The 17,891-nt window shown below is 39.5% G+C and overlaps 3 protein-coding genes across 3 annotated transcripts; 2 read left to right on the forward strand and 1 right to left on the reverse strand.

The window, feature by feature from the left end:
- The first annotated feature begins 1,653 nt into the window (after positions 1-1,653).
- Positions 1,654-6,868, forward strand: LOC136283405 (serum paraoxonase/arylesterase 1-like). Its single transcript, XM_066172217.1, has 7 exons — positions 1,654-1,727; positions 1,844-1,908; positions 2,718-2,773; positions 3,326-3,650; positions 4,588-4,771; positions 5,421-5,502; positions 6,275-6,868. Exons 1-7 carry the CDS (start codon positions 1,669-1,671, stop codon positions 6,596-6,598), a joined length of 1,095 nt encoding a protein of 364 aa, XP_066028314.1. The 5' UTR covers positions 1,654-1,668; the 3' UTR covers positions 6,599-6,868.
- Positions 6,869-7,240: 372 nt separating this feature from the next.
- Positions 7,241-13,714, forward strand: LOC136283425 (uncharacterized). The gene is made up of 7 exons (XM_066172279.1): positions 7,241-7,363; positions 7,769-7,835; positions 8,748-8,885; positions 9,740-9,889; positions 10,173-10,388; positions 11,532-11,698; positions 12,434-13,714. The coding sequence occupies exons 2-7, from the start codon at positions 7,769-7,771 to the stop codon at positions 13,694-13,696; spliced, it is 2,001 nt and encodes a 666-aa protein (XP_066028376.1). The 5' UTR covers positions 7,241-7,363; the 3' UTR covers positions 13,697-13,714.
- Positions 13,715-13,747: 33 nt separating this feature from the next.
- LOC131792804 (uncharacterized) lies at positions 13,748-16,637 on the reverse strand. Its single transcript, XM_059110212.2, has one exon. It carries the CDS (start codon positions 16,297-16,299, stop codon positions 14,932-14,934), a length of 1,368 nt encoding a protein of 455 aa, XP_058966195.2. The 5' UTR covers positions 16,300-16,637; the 3' UTR covers positions 13,748-14,931.
- Between the last annotated feature and the right edge of the window lie 1,254 nt (positions 16,638-17,891).

Consider the following 17,891-nt stretch of genomic DNA (forward strand, 5'->3'; position numbering starts at 1 on the left):
GCGCGTGACCAGGCCGTAATTTACAAAAATCAGGTAAACCAATTGGCTTTCCGTGATAAAATTGAACGACTCTTTACCTAGTAAGGAATCCAATCAGAAAGCCAAATAGAGTATTCAATACAAGATCAATAACACCGTGCGCAGGCCGTGAGCACGTTGTCTGGTTCACAATCGTAACGCACAAATAGGCATCGTTAATATAGATTAACATTTGCAAGAGGACTATGACGCGTCAGTGTTATTTTGTCAACACGCCTGTGGTCGTGGTGTTGGAGGTCAGATCGGATCCAGGAGAAGACCAGGAAAGCTATCCGACTTCCATCGAATGAAAAGATCTACCTCAAGAATGTCGACCCAAACGGACCCCTGAAACGGTAAAAGACGTTTCGGTTTAAGTTTTGGTTTGTCAAGTTTTATGCTGCCCTAGAGGATGTGAATGTAAGCAATGAGTTAAGGAACAGGGAAAATTTTTTGACACCTAAAACGAATTCAAAAGCCACGTTGTACACCTTACCTGGACATACAGGACAGTTGCGTTCAGAAGGGGATTGGTCAAAACATTGCACATAACTATAAATGCCTGTGTATGAAAAGAAGAGTAAAGAGTGGCCAGTAGATTCTTCGCTCAATCTTGGAGACCACGAGATGGCCGCAAAAATTGACAGATAGCCAATTTAGCAATCATACTTGTTCTAGAGAGATAACTAAATGGGGCCATATATGAAGTTCAATTCTACGAAAACATGTCGACGTCAAATCTATGACTATCCTGAACTTATTAAAACAACAAACTATGACGACTATGATGCCCAGACGAACACACTCATATGCTGAATTGAAAAAAAACATCTCGTGAACAGAACTTCGAAGGTGAGGCAAACAACAAGCTATTGGATGAAGAGGATACTCAACGAAGCAACTTGAATGGTAATACCTAAGCTTCACTCTTGTGTTAAAATTCTGATTCTCTGGTTTGTTTTTATGTGTTCTATACTTGTAAAGTGTGATTTGATATTGTGATACGAGGCCTGAGTAAACGCTCTCTCAGCGTCTAGTTTCCACAAGTAAGTCGTCTTTATTTGTTCAACAAAAAGAAATATGACAAGGGAAACGCAATTCATTCCGGAATAAAAAAAAACGTTGGATGCAATATAATTTTTAATAATACATCCGATCGGTTGAAATCTTACAGTATAGCTTAGCGTAATTAATCCTTTTACGTGACGCATGATTGGTTAAAAAATATCCGGGATGCGTGATTTGAATAGGAAAATTCAGCGTGATGTAGGATTGAAACCCCCTTCCCCCCCTTTACCACCCTCGCCCCTTCCGTCCACCAATCAATCAGACAGACAGCCTGAATGAAAAGCCGAAAACTTCCAACACAGACATAAAATCAGCAGTATCGATACACACATAAATCATAACCGACAAAATACTTGATAGCTTTAACCTAGGATCACGCCTTCTTTTTTCGAGGTTGCACCCCTGATCCCAGGTTCTCATAGCTATCAGCCAATCACCTGCGTTTGGAGCTGGAAACGAGAAATTCATCAGCAAAGAGAAAGGGTCACGCAACATTACGGTAATTTAAAGTGTGAACTCTAAGAGCATTACCATTGGAGCTCGAGGCGAACCAGACACTGAACGAATAGTTGTGTTCGAATCATGGGTCGACTGGGTGAATTTGTGGTGTTTTTCATGGTCACTTATTTGTTGCTCATGTTGTCAAAACGCTGTGAGTGAAATGTTATTTTCCTTTCTAAATTGAAACGTGAATACTTGTCGAGTTGCTGTTTAATGAGACGAAGGAAATATCACGCACTCCTTTTTCATTCTTCAGAATATTCATAGGACATTTCACTCATATTGTGAATCACTCTCCCGGACCTTGCAGAGTAATAGAAGGTAAGTCTAATGAGGCTGCTTTGAAAAACACCTCCATGAAGCTGCATGAAATGTTTGAATCAGTATTTAAAAATTATGCTGCATTAGGTGATGGCTTTGGTCACGAGGCGTCCGCGCGCTCGAGCATAGATTCTGTCTGTTGTAGCACATTTTCACTTGAACAGCCCGGGTTGACAAGTTCACACTTTAATTTAATTGCTATTTCGTTCTCTCGACGAATCAATCGGGCTACTGACGGGTAATCTCATTTCCATTTGATCTGGTAGACAGGTCAGTTCCGTGACAACTGTGTAAGGCAATATCAACAACTTAGTCCATCGGCGTGTATGTCCCCCAGAACACACATAAACACTCTTAGAAACTGTAATCGATCTTTTCATAGAAGTAAGAGCATGCACTACACAGTTTGAACGAGAGAGGGTGACAAACATGGGGTCCTGATCCCGCTTCACGCACGAATTTTAGAAAATTCATGCATCACGTGTACTTTAAGCAGCTTTCTTCTTGTATGCGAGGTTTCGATGATTTCTTGAGGTTTTCGCGAAAGGAAAAAATTCACGGGTCACGTATACTTCAGGATGCAAAAAACGCTTCACTCTGGTTCATAACTTCGCGTATAACGCTCGCCTCTCCGGTGAAATTCACGCCTTAATCACGCGTCTCTTATAAACAGGGTGCCCGTAGAATCCCAGTTATTTTATAAATGCTAATGTCCCCCTCCTTATAAACGTCCCCCTGATGTTGCGCTGAAGCAATTCTCCTGTCTGTCTCTTCATGAGAAAATTTTTTTTTGCCTTTGTGATTTTCAGTGAATGGCTCAGAGGATCTCGCCCTCCTTAACGATGGACTAGTGTTCGTGTCTCTTGTAAGTTTCTGCTGTTGTAAATTTAGACATCTCTGTTTAGGAGTTGGTCATCATTCCTTCGAGCTGTCTTAGCTTAATTTTTATTCATTTTATAAAGGTTCAGTTGTATGAAAAAAAATTGTTGGCCTATTTGCAGAGCGTAAACAATATTTTGTAATAAAGATGTCTTAATTTTTAATCCAGAGGGAGAGGGGGAAGGGGGTAATGCAGCCCAGTACCCCTCGATACAACGTTCGCCTTCTCGTCAGACCCAGTCAAGTCTGTTCTAGGTGTTCAGGTTTAAGTTAGAACAGAGCGCGACAGTAAATGATGCTTTAGCAGCGGCGGAGCGTTGATAGGAGGGAGGATTGGGTCGAGGTCGTTGGGAGGTCTAAATCAGACCTCCCTCGTTTTTTCTCTTCAGCCGCTGGTATCGCGCTTCGTTTCACTAACTGAACGCTTGGAACAGGCTAGACCTAGCCTTGACACGCGGGCGAGAATAAAAATTTGACGTTTGATTTTCTGAAGATATTTGACTTAAACTGGTGAATTTGTTTCATATTTATTTAATAGGGACTTCGTTACAGGCTCAGCATCTCGTATGACCCAGTGCTTGACACGCGTGAGGGCAAAATTTTGACGTTTGACTTCAACAAAGCCGATAAAAATCCAGTAGAATTGACGCTGAAGAATTTCAATCGTTCGGGGTTTAACCCGCACGGGATCAGCGCGTATCAGGATCCATCTTCTGGCGCGGTTTCCCTGTTTGTCATAAACCACCGACCGGATGCCCAAGCCATTGAAATATTTGACTTCGAACGGGAAACTCACTCACTGATTCATCGGCGCTCTGTGGTGAATGAACTGATCTGGAGTCCAAATAACTTACATGCAGTAGGTATGTGAAATAAGTAGCCATGCGATCTTTCGGAGAGAAAAAAAAAAAGTTCTGCATAGACCTATTGAATAAACAAATTTTAATATAACGAGCATACTAACTTAAGCGCGAGGAAAAATATGGGCGATCAACTTCAGTCGTGCATCTAATTGATTAGGAGATAAGACAGATCACGAGTGAAGTACGGCAAAAAAATTGCAACCCGGATTTTTAGGCTCAGCCTATGCTATGCGAATATGCATGAAAAATACATTGTTCCCAGACTGATATTCATGGAGAAATACAGATGTGTTAATCAAGCTAGTGATATGGGCCGGCATGTATGAGCGTGAAAATAGTTCTTGCACGCGGCTCTCTCTCGCGCGCACTTTCCAGCCTGCAAACAAGCCTTCTTATTCGCGCTGCAAGACGCGCGTTTCTCCTCCGCAGGAAGATTTTAGACGAGACGAGGAGAGGTTTGCCGGGGTTCAGGTACCACTAAATCTGCTAAACCATGGCAGGCCTCTCACTAACTCACGTTGCTTGAGGGATTATACTTTCCCGCGGGTAAAAAAGAAATACTAGTGCCAAACCGCTAATTAGGCTTGATTTAGCACCATTGTTTTAATCATGTGTTACTTATGAACTCTAAATGAATCTTGAAGAGACTTGTGACCAAAGCACTTTTGATGGGTGGTTGTTTGAGGTTGTTGAATCCTGGATCCAGATACTGAATTTACCCATTTAGGACTCTACCCTCCCTAGGATAGAGATAGAGTTTCTTGTATAAGCTAAATATGATGCATAGAGGAATGTAAGGATTGTTTTTAGAACTGCATATCGAGCTTGGCTGTCCGTGCATTACTTAAACTAAACTGTACACGCAATTTTAAGTGGACCTCTCAACGGTTTTTTAGAGATAGTGCCATCATTGCTTCTCTGTATGTTATTTTTTCAGGTCCAGATGCCTTTTACGTGACAAACGACAATTTGTTTCGATATGGGACAGTACAGCAATTGCTATATATGTATATTTTAAACAACTTCTTTGCCTCAAATATTGTGTATTTCGACGGATTTAAGGCCATCGAAGCGATAAGTGGAGTCCATTCTAACGGCATAGCCATGGATAAAGACCAAAGGTAAGCGTTCAGTTTTGATGCGAACTGATTACATTTAGCCTTTAACTCCCATGAGCGGCCAAGACAAATTTCTCCCTACAATTTCTAAATACAATAAGTGATGAGAATAAAGAAAAACTTTCAAATAGGGGATTATTAGTTTATTAGTTGATCCAATACCAATAAATTGTCCAAACTAAGATTTAAAAAATTGAATGGCATTTTGACTTGCGGATGATATACTAGTGAGGAAAAGATCCACGCAAGTGAACTGCAAAAATTAAATGAATCAGTGATGGATAAACTGTTGAAAGGGAGCCAGAAAAAAATCCAGGCTTCGACGGGATTCGAATGCGTGCCTCAAAGATACCAGATCAGAACGCCAATCCTTATAAAAACGCACACCCTTTGTTAGGATTTGACAAATAATAAACAGGTGAATGAATAGACAAATAAACTTGTGAATATACAAAAAGTAGGTGATCGAATTATTAATATTCCTCGTAAAACATGTTTAAGTCCGTGTGGACCTGAGGGGAACGGAATAGTATGTTATACTGCTTCTTCTTTACCTCTTTATTTTTGTATGTTTTCCCTCAATTTGTTAAACAGCAACCTTTGCAAAAGATACGTTTGATATTCTACTTAAGCTAAACTGTAATCCTTTTAGTTTTGTCTTTGCGTCTGCAACCCATGATAACGGTGTGGCAGTTTACAGACGTCGTCGTGACAACACCTTGGAGGCTTCTCAGGTGGGTCGCTTAAACGAAAAAAAATTATGATTTAGAGTATTTCCGTTATTTAAATTTGGCTTAGTTTTTCCAGGGAGAAAATTGCTTACTTTTAACCAAGCTTAAGAAGCATCATTAACAGTGTTGTGACCATTGAGATCATTGGCATGACGTAGTTTACAAGGTCACGTCTCCGTTTTATCATTCGCAGAACGAGTTTGTGAATCCACTAACACCTAAGATTTTATGCATGATTCTCCCTTCTTGCTGCTATACATTTCGCTGTAAATAAATCAAAAGAATTTAATGTAGCAAAGCTGGTTGTAGTGATCGGTTCTCCCTGGTTGAGGAGAGATTTCATGAAATAAAACCAGTTTAGTTTTTCTGGTCTGTGTTGTGTGGTTTTCTCCTATGACTCTAATTTTTAATTAAAATGGCACAGGCTCATTTATTCTTGTCACTATTTTCCTGTCTGTTGGAGAATATGAGCTATCTACTTAAGTATAAGTCACTTCGAGAAGCTGAAAGGTCAATTGCTATGGTCTTTTATTCCATCATTTTGTTATTTTTATTGTGCAAAATTAATGAAACTTGTGAACGTGATTTGGGGTCAGATTGCTAGCATCATTAACGATGCGTACGGGACTTTGAGCACGATACTCAACGAGCTTGCTTGAAAATCCGAAAGTGATCTAAAGAGTCTCTAAGTCGAGACGAACCGCAGCGTCATACCAGCTGCGAACTATTATCACCAGTATATTTGAAAATTTTATTGTATATTTTCTGTATGCAGGTGATTAAAGTTGGAGCATATGTTGACAACATTAATGTCGATCCTGTTACCGGGAACCTTTGGTTGGCAACAGTACCGAAAATTCTTGACATCGTGGCGTACTCAAAAAACATCAGCCACCCTAGTGCCTCTCAGGTTCTCGAGGTACAGTTAGGGAAATCATCTGCATCTGGGATCGCTTTTCCTTATCACAAGGTTCGTGGGGTGTACAGGAATGACGGAAAGGAATTGTCTGCTTCCACATCTGCTCTTGTCTATAAGAGCCAACTCCTTGTTGGAACTTTATCTACTAACATGCTATATTGTGAAGTGAAATACTATTGATTCGTCAGAAAACTAACTGCCCAAAAAGGCAAAGAGTGATGTGCTTGTTTCCCGTAGAGCATGCTGAGTTTCAAGCACGTTTATCAAAGGTAGAAGACCCCTAAATTCGTGATACAAACGTTATATAACCAAAATGTGGGATAATATAAGTTAGTGTACTTTTTCTACCTTTAGCTGTTCATATGCAGCTCCCCCAGAAGTGCCCCAGAATCAGAGGACTTGAAAAATCGCGTGATTATGTTGTTATAAATAAATTCTTACGATGATGAATTGTGTGTTGTTATTAATCCTCATTAATAGAGTCTCAGACCGCAGTAAAGCCTTTAAGCCATTATTTTGCGTTTCATACAGTTGATCAGGGGGACTCAAAGGTTTTGACAGCGAAAGTCTAATTTGTAAGTTCAAAAGCTTGGCTGAACGAAGAACATACGAATGTCACACGAAGCGTAGCTACGTCTATCCTTCAATCTTTCTTTCCTCTTACGCCAGACCATTTGCAGACCTCTAGCATTTTCTCTTAACTCGCCAGCTCAAACCTCGCGAGCTCCGTTGCTCTTGTCTCAGCTACAGTCTGAAACATCGATCAAACGACTGTGCATGTGCAAACTTTGAAAGAACATTCCCGTTCCCCGAGTCCCTGAGCACGATTAGTCAAAACGTGTGGCTCTGGGGACGAGAAAAAGAGATCGCCAAAATGGCGGCGGGATGATGTGAAAAGCCAAGTTGTCTTACAAGGCTTAAAAATTAATCCCGTCACACCCACTGGTAAGTTAAGACAGAATTATTTAAGTTTAATAACGGTAGCTATATGTAAAGGTGATTTCAAACAGTATCATTATCCTAACAAAGGCAACTTTTTACAAAGAAATTAAAGCAAACAGCTAGTCGTACGATTTATTTGTAAAACAAAGCATTAGTCCCAGAAGGGACTTATAGTGTTGGTTATTGTTTTCTTTCAAGAGACGACTGTGTGATCTATCGAATAGCAAGTAACTTGTACGTTAACATACTAAACAGAACAAACTGTCGAACCAACCACAAATGAATCAGCTGTAGAGCTGTTAGAGTCCGGAATCAAACAAATCGTGTCGAGATCGCGGCTTTGCCATTAGTCACCTTGTGAAATCATTCCCCACACAAAATGGTTTTTGCAATGTTTCGTTTGTATAGATGGATTTTCAAGCAGAGCCTCGCCAAGTTAGCTTCCTCAGTGATCATAACTACTGGATTTCGTGTGGTATGTACGCCCTGGAATATTAGCCAGCTCTTATTGACAGCTGGATTTACGCAACCTGTAGAGTATTACAAAACTTATCAAGATCTTGCTTGCTTCCAGAGCGATTTTAAGCCATGTTTGCGGTGTATTACTCAAACGATTGACTGTCTGGATCTAGACCTCATGTGTGCATGGTTACCAGACAATGCCACCTTTTGCATTGAATCTAGCAGCTGCAATGAGTGTGATCAAAAAACAGGGTCATGTGTGCACCTGTCACACTTTGCAGACTATAACTATACTTGTGAGAGTGAAGAACAAAATGCAGAAAATAAAATATTCAGAGTCATTACATGTTAATTACTGGAGAATAATAATAAAAAAGAAACCAAAAAGACAAGAATGATGACAACAGCTACAAATTAATTGGTATAAAACAGAAGAACAAAAAACAAACGTGATTAAAACCCCCAAAAACAAATCAAATGAAAGAGCATAAAGGACTAAAGAAATTAAAGAAAAATAAAGCTTTGATCCCAGACCTCAATATTAGGAGGTAAACCCTCATATGATTTCCTGATCCCTAAATTCATGGCTTCATCCTTGCAGGAGTGGTAACCCTTTATACCCTAACATCCAGTATGCATATTCTTCATACTTTACTTTATACATTTCCTGAGGTGCTGACTAGGAGAATTTGTTTAACAATCATGAGCTTCATCAGCTGGAGATCATTTCTTTTATTCTCATGACTTTAAAGTGTGATTCAGAGTGATATTGTAGGGAGAAATTATATGCTGGTCATTCCTAGGGGCCAAAGGATTAGGAGGAGTAGCCAATACACCCTGTCATTCATTGCCACTGTAACCAGGATACACCCTGAAATGACAAGTCACTCCATTACTGTACAGACTTTGACTTTTGATTTCTTAGAATCCCCAAGAGCCAATGGATTGATATCAGAGCAAATGCAAGCATTTGATGGAATTATCCTGGATTTCATGAAAGAACAAGATATTCCTGGGGCTAGTGTGGCGATAAGTAGAGGTGAAGAACTGATATACTGTCAAGGTAAATACAAACTGGAAAGAGACATGTTAACCTTTTCAAACAATTTTTGTATTCTACAAATGGGAATTAAATCAATATACTTGTAGGAAAAAAAGCTTTGAAATTGAAATCCAGCTTGCCCTTCAGAATTGGAGTGAAAATTGTTGCTTGTCTCTCATCTGAGATAAAATGAATATTAAAGATTCTTTGCAAAATTTTACTTTTTTTCCACATCCTGTGCCAACAAGGCCTAAGATTAGATTTACCATTAGGTAGAAGGTTTATACTGTAACCCCTAAGACTGGCCAGCATCCATTTTCTGCTAACAATTTCATCCCCTAGTCAAAAGGGAAGGAAGGAAGCTCTTGATTGTTAACCCCTGTAACTCTTATGATTAAGTGAACAAATCCAAATTTCTCATTAGTATGTCAAATAGAAAAGTGATGAGTATAAGGAAAAGACCAATTAGGAGATTATTAGTTGATCCAATACAAAATTCTCAGAACTAATGTCATAGAAATTGTATGGTAGACAGTAAAGAGAATTACTAATGAGATCTTGGGAGTGAAAGGATCAAACAATTCTCCTTTTCATAACTTCAGAAAATGTATACAGAACAGTATGGAGGATATATACACTATAGTCAGGTTGTAAAGGATTGAAGCTTGGTATTGTAATCAGGTTGGGCACCAAAGAAAGGGTTTTATAAAGGAGAGCAAAGGATTTGAAGGGATGCTCCACTGAATTTTTTCTCAAATGTAAACAACGATGGGTAAAACTAAATTCTCAAGGTAGACCAGAAAGAAAAAGAATTACAACAGTCTGTTTAATGTGTACAGTCCTATTCAGGCCCCTTTTGACTTTTTCATTATTAGGCTATGGCTGTGCAGGTGCAGGAAGGAAAGTGCAACCAGAGTTAATGTTCAGAATTGCTAGTATCAGCAAAACAATTACTGCTGTTGGTGTTATGAGACTTGTTGAAGAAGGGAAATTGTCTCTGGAGGATAAAGTGTTTGGTCCAAAGGGTAATCTCCTTTTTGTTGGTTTGAGGAAAACTGTGAATCAGTTTAAAGTAGAGTTTGATCTCCATTTACATTCTGGAATGTTATCAGCATTTTAATTTGACGCTTTTATGTTGAATAATTTCAAGTATGCAGCAAACAATCTTGAATTCAGTAATGATTGTTTAAGACATCATGGCTAGTGCTATCACTGTTTAATCTATAAAATCTTAAATCCATCTTTATTTTTTCCTAAATAAGCAATACATTCTTATTTACATATTTTATGATTATATTTATTTTCAAGGAATTTTAAAGGAGTACAATCCCACAGAAATTGGTGATATTCGACTCTTAGACATCACACTGAAACACTTGCTTCATCATTCAGCTGGGTGGGACAGAGACAGGGCTGGGGACCCTGTGTTCTGGAAAGTTGGAAAACATATGAATGTTGCTGAACCTGTGGCACCTTGTGTACTAATACAGTACATGATGGGAAGAAAACTTCAGTTTGCCCCAGGTGAGTACAATCGCAATGGAGTAGTAGAGGAATTACCATAAACACTGGTGTATAAGCCACACTTTTAGATAAGCCACACCCTGAGTTTCACAACTCAAACTTTGGACTAAAAGTTTTTGAAAAGAAATCAAAAGGAGTAGATGAAAAAATACATCAGGAGTCTTAAGAAAGTTGCCTTAAATTCTTTATCTCATGAAAATAAAGATTTATTACCAAGTAGTATTTAGCTGCTTAAGGAAGGCCAAGAAGGTTTACTGCCACTCAGTAGCAAGAAAGATGAGGTTATGTATATCAACAAAAATGTTTCTTTAAGGAGCCACTACACTTGGAAAAGCAAAGATCGATTTATTTTCTTGTATATTTTATACATTTTTGATGGATAGTGTCAATTTATGCAAATTTGTGGCACATTTTCTAGATGCCATACCCCTGATTTGATATAGAAATGTTTGGAAAATTGGTGTGGCTTAAACACTGGTGTCATGTTATTGTATATTATTTAAAACTCAGTCCATTTTAAATAGTTCAATCTCATAGTATCTCTGCCATCTGCATGAGGGAGAAGAAGTAGTGTAGAACTTTACTCTCTCTTCCATCTCAAAACTTTCCCACCTTACTCATCTGTATTATTTGGGAGTTATTAATACTGAATTGAATGGTTATGGGGTTATTTTTTGCTTAATAGCAATATCTAATAACACCCCTGATAACACACATCAGAATCATTTTATTCCTCTTTCTTTGACAAGAGAGGGCTTCTTCTTCTTACACAGTCAAGTGAAAAGTCACTGAACTGGATCTTTTCATGAAGTGACTGGACATTACAAAGTATATGCCTAATTAATTTAAAATGCTGTAGATGCTGAAATATCAGTGGTATGAATAATTGTGATCAAATTAATTCAGAATTCTGCAGGAAAAACTATGATTTATGGTGTAGCTATATTATCCACATGTATGATAAGCTGCCTTACTCCTTCATCCTTTTTATCACAGATAGTTATCTGAGTGTGTAGCATTTTGCAGTCACACACAGGTGATTGTGTTGAACTTAATTCCTGTTTCATTGTTTGATTGTCTATTTGTGCATGTTATTTTGTTCTGTTGTATTTTGTTTTTAAATTGATTTTTTTTTCTTGGAAGGGAGAAGACATGCCTATTCCAATCTTGGTTATACAGTTTTGGGCCAAGTCATTGAGAGAGTGACTGGTCAAGGATATGAAGAATTTATGACGACTCTTTTGGAGGCCGTGGAAATAAAGCAAATGAAAATTGGTAGAACTTGCAAGAATGAACTCAGTGATGAGGAGGTAGATTTATCTTATTCCTTCCACTTTCATAAAATTATTCCCGACCTTCCCCACATCCACCCCCCACAGTTAGAATTTTGCGTGGTCTAGTCCAGGCTGGGTCATTGATTTGCTCTCTTACACCGGACACTGTGCTCCCGCGGTGCTTCCATTCAGGACTACAAATTAGTTAGCGGCCTTAAAGACTAGAGGACCACTGTTGGAAGTCCGTGAAGAACGAGGGTTAACGAAATTAGGGCCGTCATTGAGCTTAAAAGTAGACGGCAAATAAAAAAATTCGGGTGCTTAGTCATCATTACCGCTTTTTTATTTCCTCAGATACACGCAAAACTAGGAACTATTCAGTCTCAAAAGTGTCAGGCGTGTCCTTTGAGCGTGGGATTGATTCTCACATGTAAGCCTCTTGATGGTAAATTGTACTTTCAATTCCGCTCAAAACAAAGAAATGACTGCCGCACAAATTTCATTGTTGATGTTTCAGTAATTTGTAGATTTTTTCTTCGGTGAAGGATGAGGTGAAAATCACCGTCAGACTAGCTCGGGGTTTTGGCCGGCTACCGGCTCCCATTGACAGCCCTGCATGATAGTTTGGCACTGTTGTGATTCACTGAAATGGTTCTATACTCAGTAGTTTTACCTTAATGGGTGGGTAGCTTTTAATGGACGGATTGGGAAAATTTAGATTCACCATTTTGCTAGATATTGACTTAATCCTTTCTCCACATGTTTTCCCAGGTGGAATATTTTCACAATCGTCACCCCAGGATGGTGAGGTCGATATTTCCTGACGGCTGTAAAGTACCGCCACAGTACGGAAGGTGGACCATGGAAGAAGCGGACGCCCACGGGGGTTGGATCGCCACTGCTTCTGAGCTGTTAAAGTTTCTCCTCTCCTTAGAATCGGGTGTTAATGGAAAAAGAATCATCTCACACGAAACTTTCCAAAAAATGCTCGATAAGCCGTCATTTGAGAAGGATACAGAGGAATGGTACGGATTTGGTCTCGACATCCGGGACAATGGAAGCACTTGGGGTCACAGTGGACAGATGGAGGGTACCTCAGGTGTTTTGACACGACACTGCGAGGGTTACGCTTGGGCACTGTTGTTCAATTCTTGGGCTAAAGATCTCGATCTTGATGGACTGGTAAAGTACGCTTTGAGTTGCACTTTATGTGTATCAGTGCAGCCAAGTTTTAGCGGTGTATTTCCAAGCAGTATCACAACGGAAGATAAACGACAACTGATTAAAATAATGGTGCCAAAACACGATTTCTGGCCATTGTACGAAGATGTAAAGAGTCGGGGATTTGATTTAACATGGCTAAACGCCTATAGATTTGCGAATGCTTTATACTTCAATATGATTTTTTTCCAGAACGTTTATTTAAATTCAGCCATATCTATTTATATTGGACTTACAAAGGATGCTTGCCGAGAAAGACTGAACAATCTTGTTGGTCTACGGCCCGTCCATATCGAAACTTACGTTGATAACAACGACCTACTTTACGCTCTGCTGTTAACTTCGAATGATGGTAATGGAGTGTCGTGGACGTTAGATTTGGATCTCACCGTGGCTCAGCATCGAAAAAATATGCCTGTGATGTTTAAAAGTGGTTTTAACCTCACTGTACAGTGCTTGACCGAATACAAAGGCCGGTTGCATGTCTCAGTTCTATACGAAAAGGTCGCGAATGGCGAATGCATTGCAGAATTTGACTTGAAACCAGATTATTACCAGTTTGAATTTCACAAACAGACAAAGGAGGGATTGATGTTATCTTACGCTAAGGCCTATCACGTGAAAGGTCAACCTCGATTTAGTGTGATTTGGACCAATGAGAAGGCAGAAATCAGTGGAACCCGACATAACGTGTCCAAATATGGGTTTTTGTTTGAACTGAGAGAAGCGGCGAAAAAGAACTTTTATGCTAAGTGTGTAAGCTGTTATAACAATGAAGATGTTCTAAACTTTTTAGCTTCTTGGAACAAATAAATCTAAACGTCCATTTTATTCATTGAATGAAGCATTTATTTTTTCATCATTTTTGTAGGAGAGAATTGTTTGAATTGTAGCGCACCCCTACAATTGCTGAGCACCCCTAAAGTTATGCGTTCTTAACCAGAAAATTATACTAAAGTCTCTTCTGTATTATCGCAATAATTTTGAATGTACACATAGACCCTAAAGGTACCTGTTCAGTATGTCTCAAGATATTATGGGCATTACACATTTAAAAACCCATTCATCGGAGGCATATTGTCAATAATGTTTCTCGTAAATTTATTTACGACAATGCTGCAGTTTCATCTGCAATGGTTCGCTTGTAGGCAAACTATATGTCGTGGTCAGTTGAATTCTGAAGTATTTCATCAACCCCCTGAGGTTGTTTCCCCAAGCAGTATCGTCGTTTTACATGGGTATTCTGTGTATGCATAGGTAATCTTGTCAAGGTAATCTTGTAGTAGCGATCGGAACAGACATTAGATATTTGAGCCAAATCTAGAGATTGATTACTCACTGAATAAATAGTTAAATATTTTGGATTGGCTTCTGAACACCTTTACCTCTTTAAAATGGATGTTTGCTATAATAGGGCTCCTGATGAATATGTTCGCAAAATTTCAAACTTGAAGTGAAAGATATAAGTGCGAAGAAAGGTCTTGTAACTCCCTGCCCAAGGGTGGTGGCATCTCCCGGGGAATTCCGTGATCACTTACGTCCGAGTGTCACCGAGTTTTTCGTGACATCTGCCGCCAGAATCACGTTCAGTTACCCGAGGATTCAATATCACCTCTGTGCCTGAAAGAATATTAGCATTTCTCTCTAGTGTAATAACGTTTCTGTCCGAAATTCGAGGATATCCTTTGAACAGTCGTCCCACCATAAATTGGGGTAATTTAGTATTATCGACTGAGTTGATAACGTTAATTGGCCGCCGTAAAGAGTTAAAAAGTTGTCGTGACGAAGGGCTAACGCTCGAAACGTCAGCTTTTAAACTTATTACGGTGGCCAATTTACGTTATTAACTTAATACTCTCCCACCGACGCAGAACCACAGAGTTTAAGAAATTTACCCCTTTATCCACTATAATCAGCTTAGTTCAGATTTAAAGTTTTAAGTACTCTGTTCGCTTGGGATCTTTTGTAGCATGTCATTGTTGACATGATGATCTAAAGACAACAAGATCCTCTTCACGCATGATATATAATAACAAGAACTGCGGCGTTCAAGATTTGTCCTTGCGAAATACGAAATCCACGGGTGGGACGGGTGTGGCTGGCCCTCTAATGTATCTATGCCTATTGCGAGAAACATCCTGGTACATCCAAGAACGATCAGAAAACATGTTCAAATTGGGACAGGTGTGAATATTGACTGTGCCTTCTCTTCTTTCACGGGGCAACGAGGTAGTGTTAGCATGTGTTCCCGAAATTGAATGGCCAGTGACTTCGCTTATAATTTGTTTCTTCACGCGCAGTGTTGAGGGTGGTAAAGCTGGCAGTGGTTTCTTAACAAACGACTGGACTTTTGTTTTTAATTCGTTATTTTCCGACCTGGTACGAGTTTGAAGCTGATGCACCATCGATACTTTTCGGGACGCTAAGTCGCCAGGTTCAGATCGCGTTCGTAACCGTCCCATAACAACAGTGATGGACTCGAAGTCACCTTCTTCAGCGACCGATGGAGGCGAGAGTTCAAAATCATGTCCATTAGAGTTCTGCTTAGAAACTTGGTGGTTTTCATAATACGTAGATGTCAATGGGTCCATATCCAACAGAGCGTCAAATTTGTCGGATGCGCTGTCATGTCGGGCCAGTTTAAAAACAGCATCCCTACCGAAATTTTGATTTTGCAATGTTGTTCCTCCGTCGGTTGGTTCCAAATCTGAGCGAGAAGCAAACATTGATAAAGGTTTCGGAACCATAATTGGTGTCTCGTGACATCTCAGGTGATGCTCCATTGACTCCCCGATCAAAACAGGAAGTTTAGTTTCCTCGGTAACATCAGTGTGCGTGCTATCAGTTGCTTTCTTTCCACTTAACTTTCGGCCCCACTTTCTCTTGGTGTTATCTTCAAATATTTGTAGCTTCAAACGTTCTAGTTTACTCCTTTGCTCGTCTGTCATCCTCGTTGTATCCTCTGCCTGACTGTCTGAAAAACTTCTATTACGAGTGATCTCAAGATCGGGCATTTTCAACAGAGATAAACCTTGAATGGAAGCTTGGAAACTTGCTCTGCGTGCGGGAAAATGCGACAGACGTTCTGTATTTTCATCTACCCCATTTTTCACCGCATTACTGCGATGAGACGAACAAGAGGAAATTAATCGATTATTTGATTCTCCATGTTTGCTCACCCGAGACATGGGTGGAAATGTCATCATCTCAACAGCCCTGTCGCTTTCAAAGAACCTTTGACCACTGTTTGGTGTACTAGCCATTGTTTCTTCATCAAAACCCCTTCCACACCAACTTAAACCATTCTGAGGCATAATTGATCCCGAGTCTTTTTCACCTCCGTCGCCGGACCTCCTTCTTCCAAGTTCCGTCGGGTCAGTTTTCTTCCGACTATTTGAGAGCTGTCGTGTCAACATGGCTTTATGGCGATAAATGTCGCTCACTCTTTCGTCGGTGGACTCCTGAGCTAAAGTTACTGATTGTTATCTACGTGATATTCAGTTTAACGACTACATAAATAAGAATTTTCCGCATTTTGACTTTCGATACTCTCTTCGAATCTTCCCAATGTTTACGGCCGCTTTATCAGAAGCACGACTCACCCAGATGCCCTGGCTGTAACGTTTTCTCTGTTAACGACCAAAATCAAGCAGAAGCATTAATCCGATATTTTCACTCCTGCCGAGAGACAAACGCTGTTCAAGCACTCTTTTGTATAATTACTCCTTACTGCATGAATGCGTAAGAAATTGATTCCGCGCGATTAGCGTCTTAGCAAATTAAGCCCCGATTGGTAAACACATGATTACAAGTCACGATAGGCGGATAATTAAGGAGTTCGCATTATTCTGTACATACATCAGAGCAGCTGTCAGTACGTGTCAGTGATCTGTGGATTGCGTCGCTTCTATCAAAAATGACAACCACTTTTTGACTCGGACGGTGGTGAGCAGTCATAAGAAGTTTGAGAAATTTTGCCTCCCTGACTAAGACTACACGTTGTGTAAACCACAGGATGCCACATTTGGCGTATTTCGACAAAATCTTTATTATAGGATTTGAAAACAAATTTTAATACCAAACGTGATCTACCGCAAAGGTTACTCCCATTTCAAAACGTTTTCCCTTAGAAAGACACAATTTTTGACACGCTGAAAAGTGAAATTATACACCACACTAAGATAGTCTCAGCATGTTATCGACCACTGCTCTAATCTTGCTTCTCTCGCTGGAATCGGGAAGGAACGACGATTAGGCTCTTTGACTGATCTTATTTGGAGGCACATACCTTTCTAAGGTCAAGTAGTTGAGTGTCCTCCTCTCCACATCCCGTTTTGCCAGCAGCTAAAGTTTTTCTTTTTTTTTCTTGAGCTCATTGTTCTTATAAATCTGAGTGAATCCAGTTAAGATCTGTAGAAAAATAGAAAACAAAATCTTTCTGACCAAAAATGCGAACATTTTACCAGGAGAATATGTTCATACTTGATTGAATTATTATTACAAAAATGCACGCTTGCCCATCATCTGATATAAAGATTCCAAAATGCGCTTTCTGTCGCCGCATGGTGACCTTTTAACATCAATGTAAACGACGCTAAAGTTTGTACGAAGTAAGAAAACATTCAAAACGTTCAATTCTACCGTCTGTATGTATTTAGTAATTAACTTTTTTTTATTGAAAACTGCTTGATTAAACAAAATGAATTCATCCCATTATGATGAGTAAACAGTAAAAAAAGGTGTATGTCATGAAAAGGCAAGAGCGACCTGCACTTAAGGAAAGTTACAGCTGGGGCAAGCATGAGGTGCCTCATCTTCTGCAAAGCTGGTCTCTTAGCGTTTGGTCAAAAATACTTTAATTCACTATTTGCGATTATGCAGTAACTTACAAGGCTTATACTGAATTGTCACTTAAGGTTAAGTAATGATGACGAAGAAATGACTTTTTTTCTCTAATACCCTTGTTTCTAACGATATTTGAGAGTATGAAAAGGTAAAATTAAATGAT

Source organism: Pocillopora verrucosa, chromosome 9 (genome assembly GCF_036669915.1).
Source record: "Pocillopora verrucosa isolate sample1 chromosome 9, ASM3666991v2, whole genome shotgun sequence".
Classification (NCBI taxonomy): domain Eukaryota; kingdom Metazoa; phylum Cnidaria; class Anthozoa; order Scleractinia; family Pocilloporidae; genus Pocillopora; species Pocillopora verrucosa.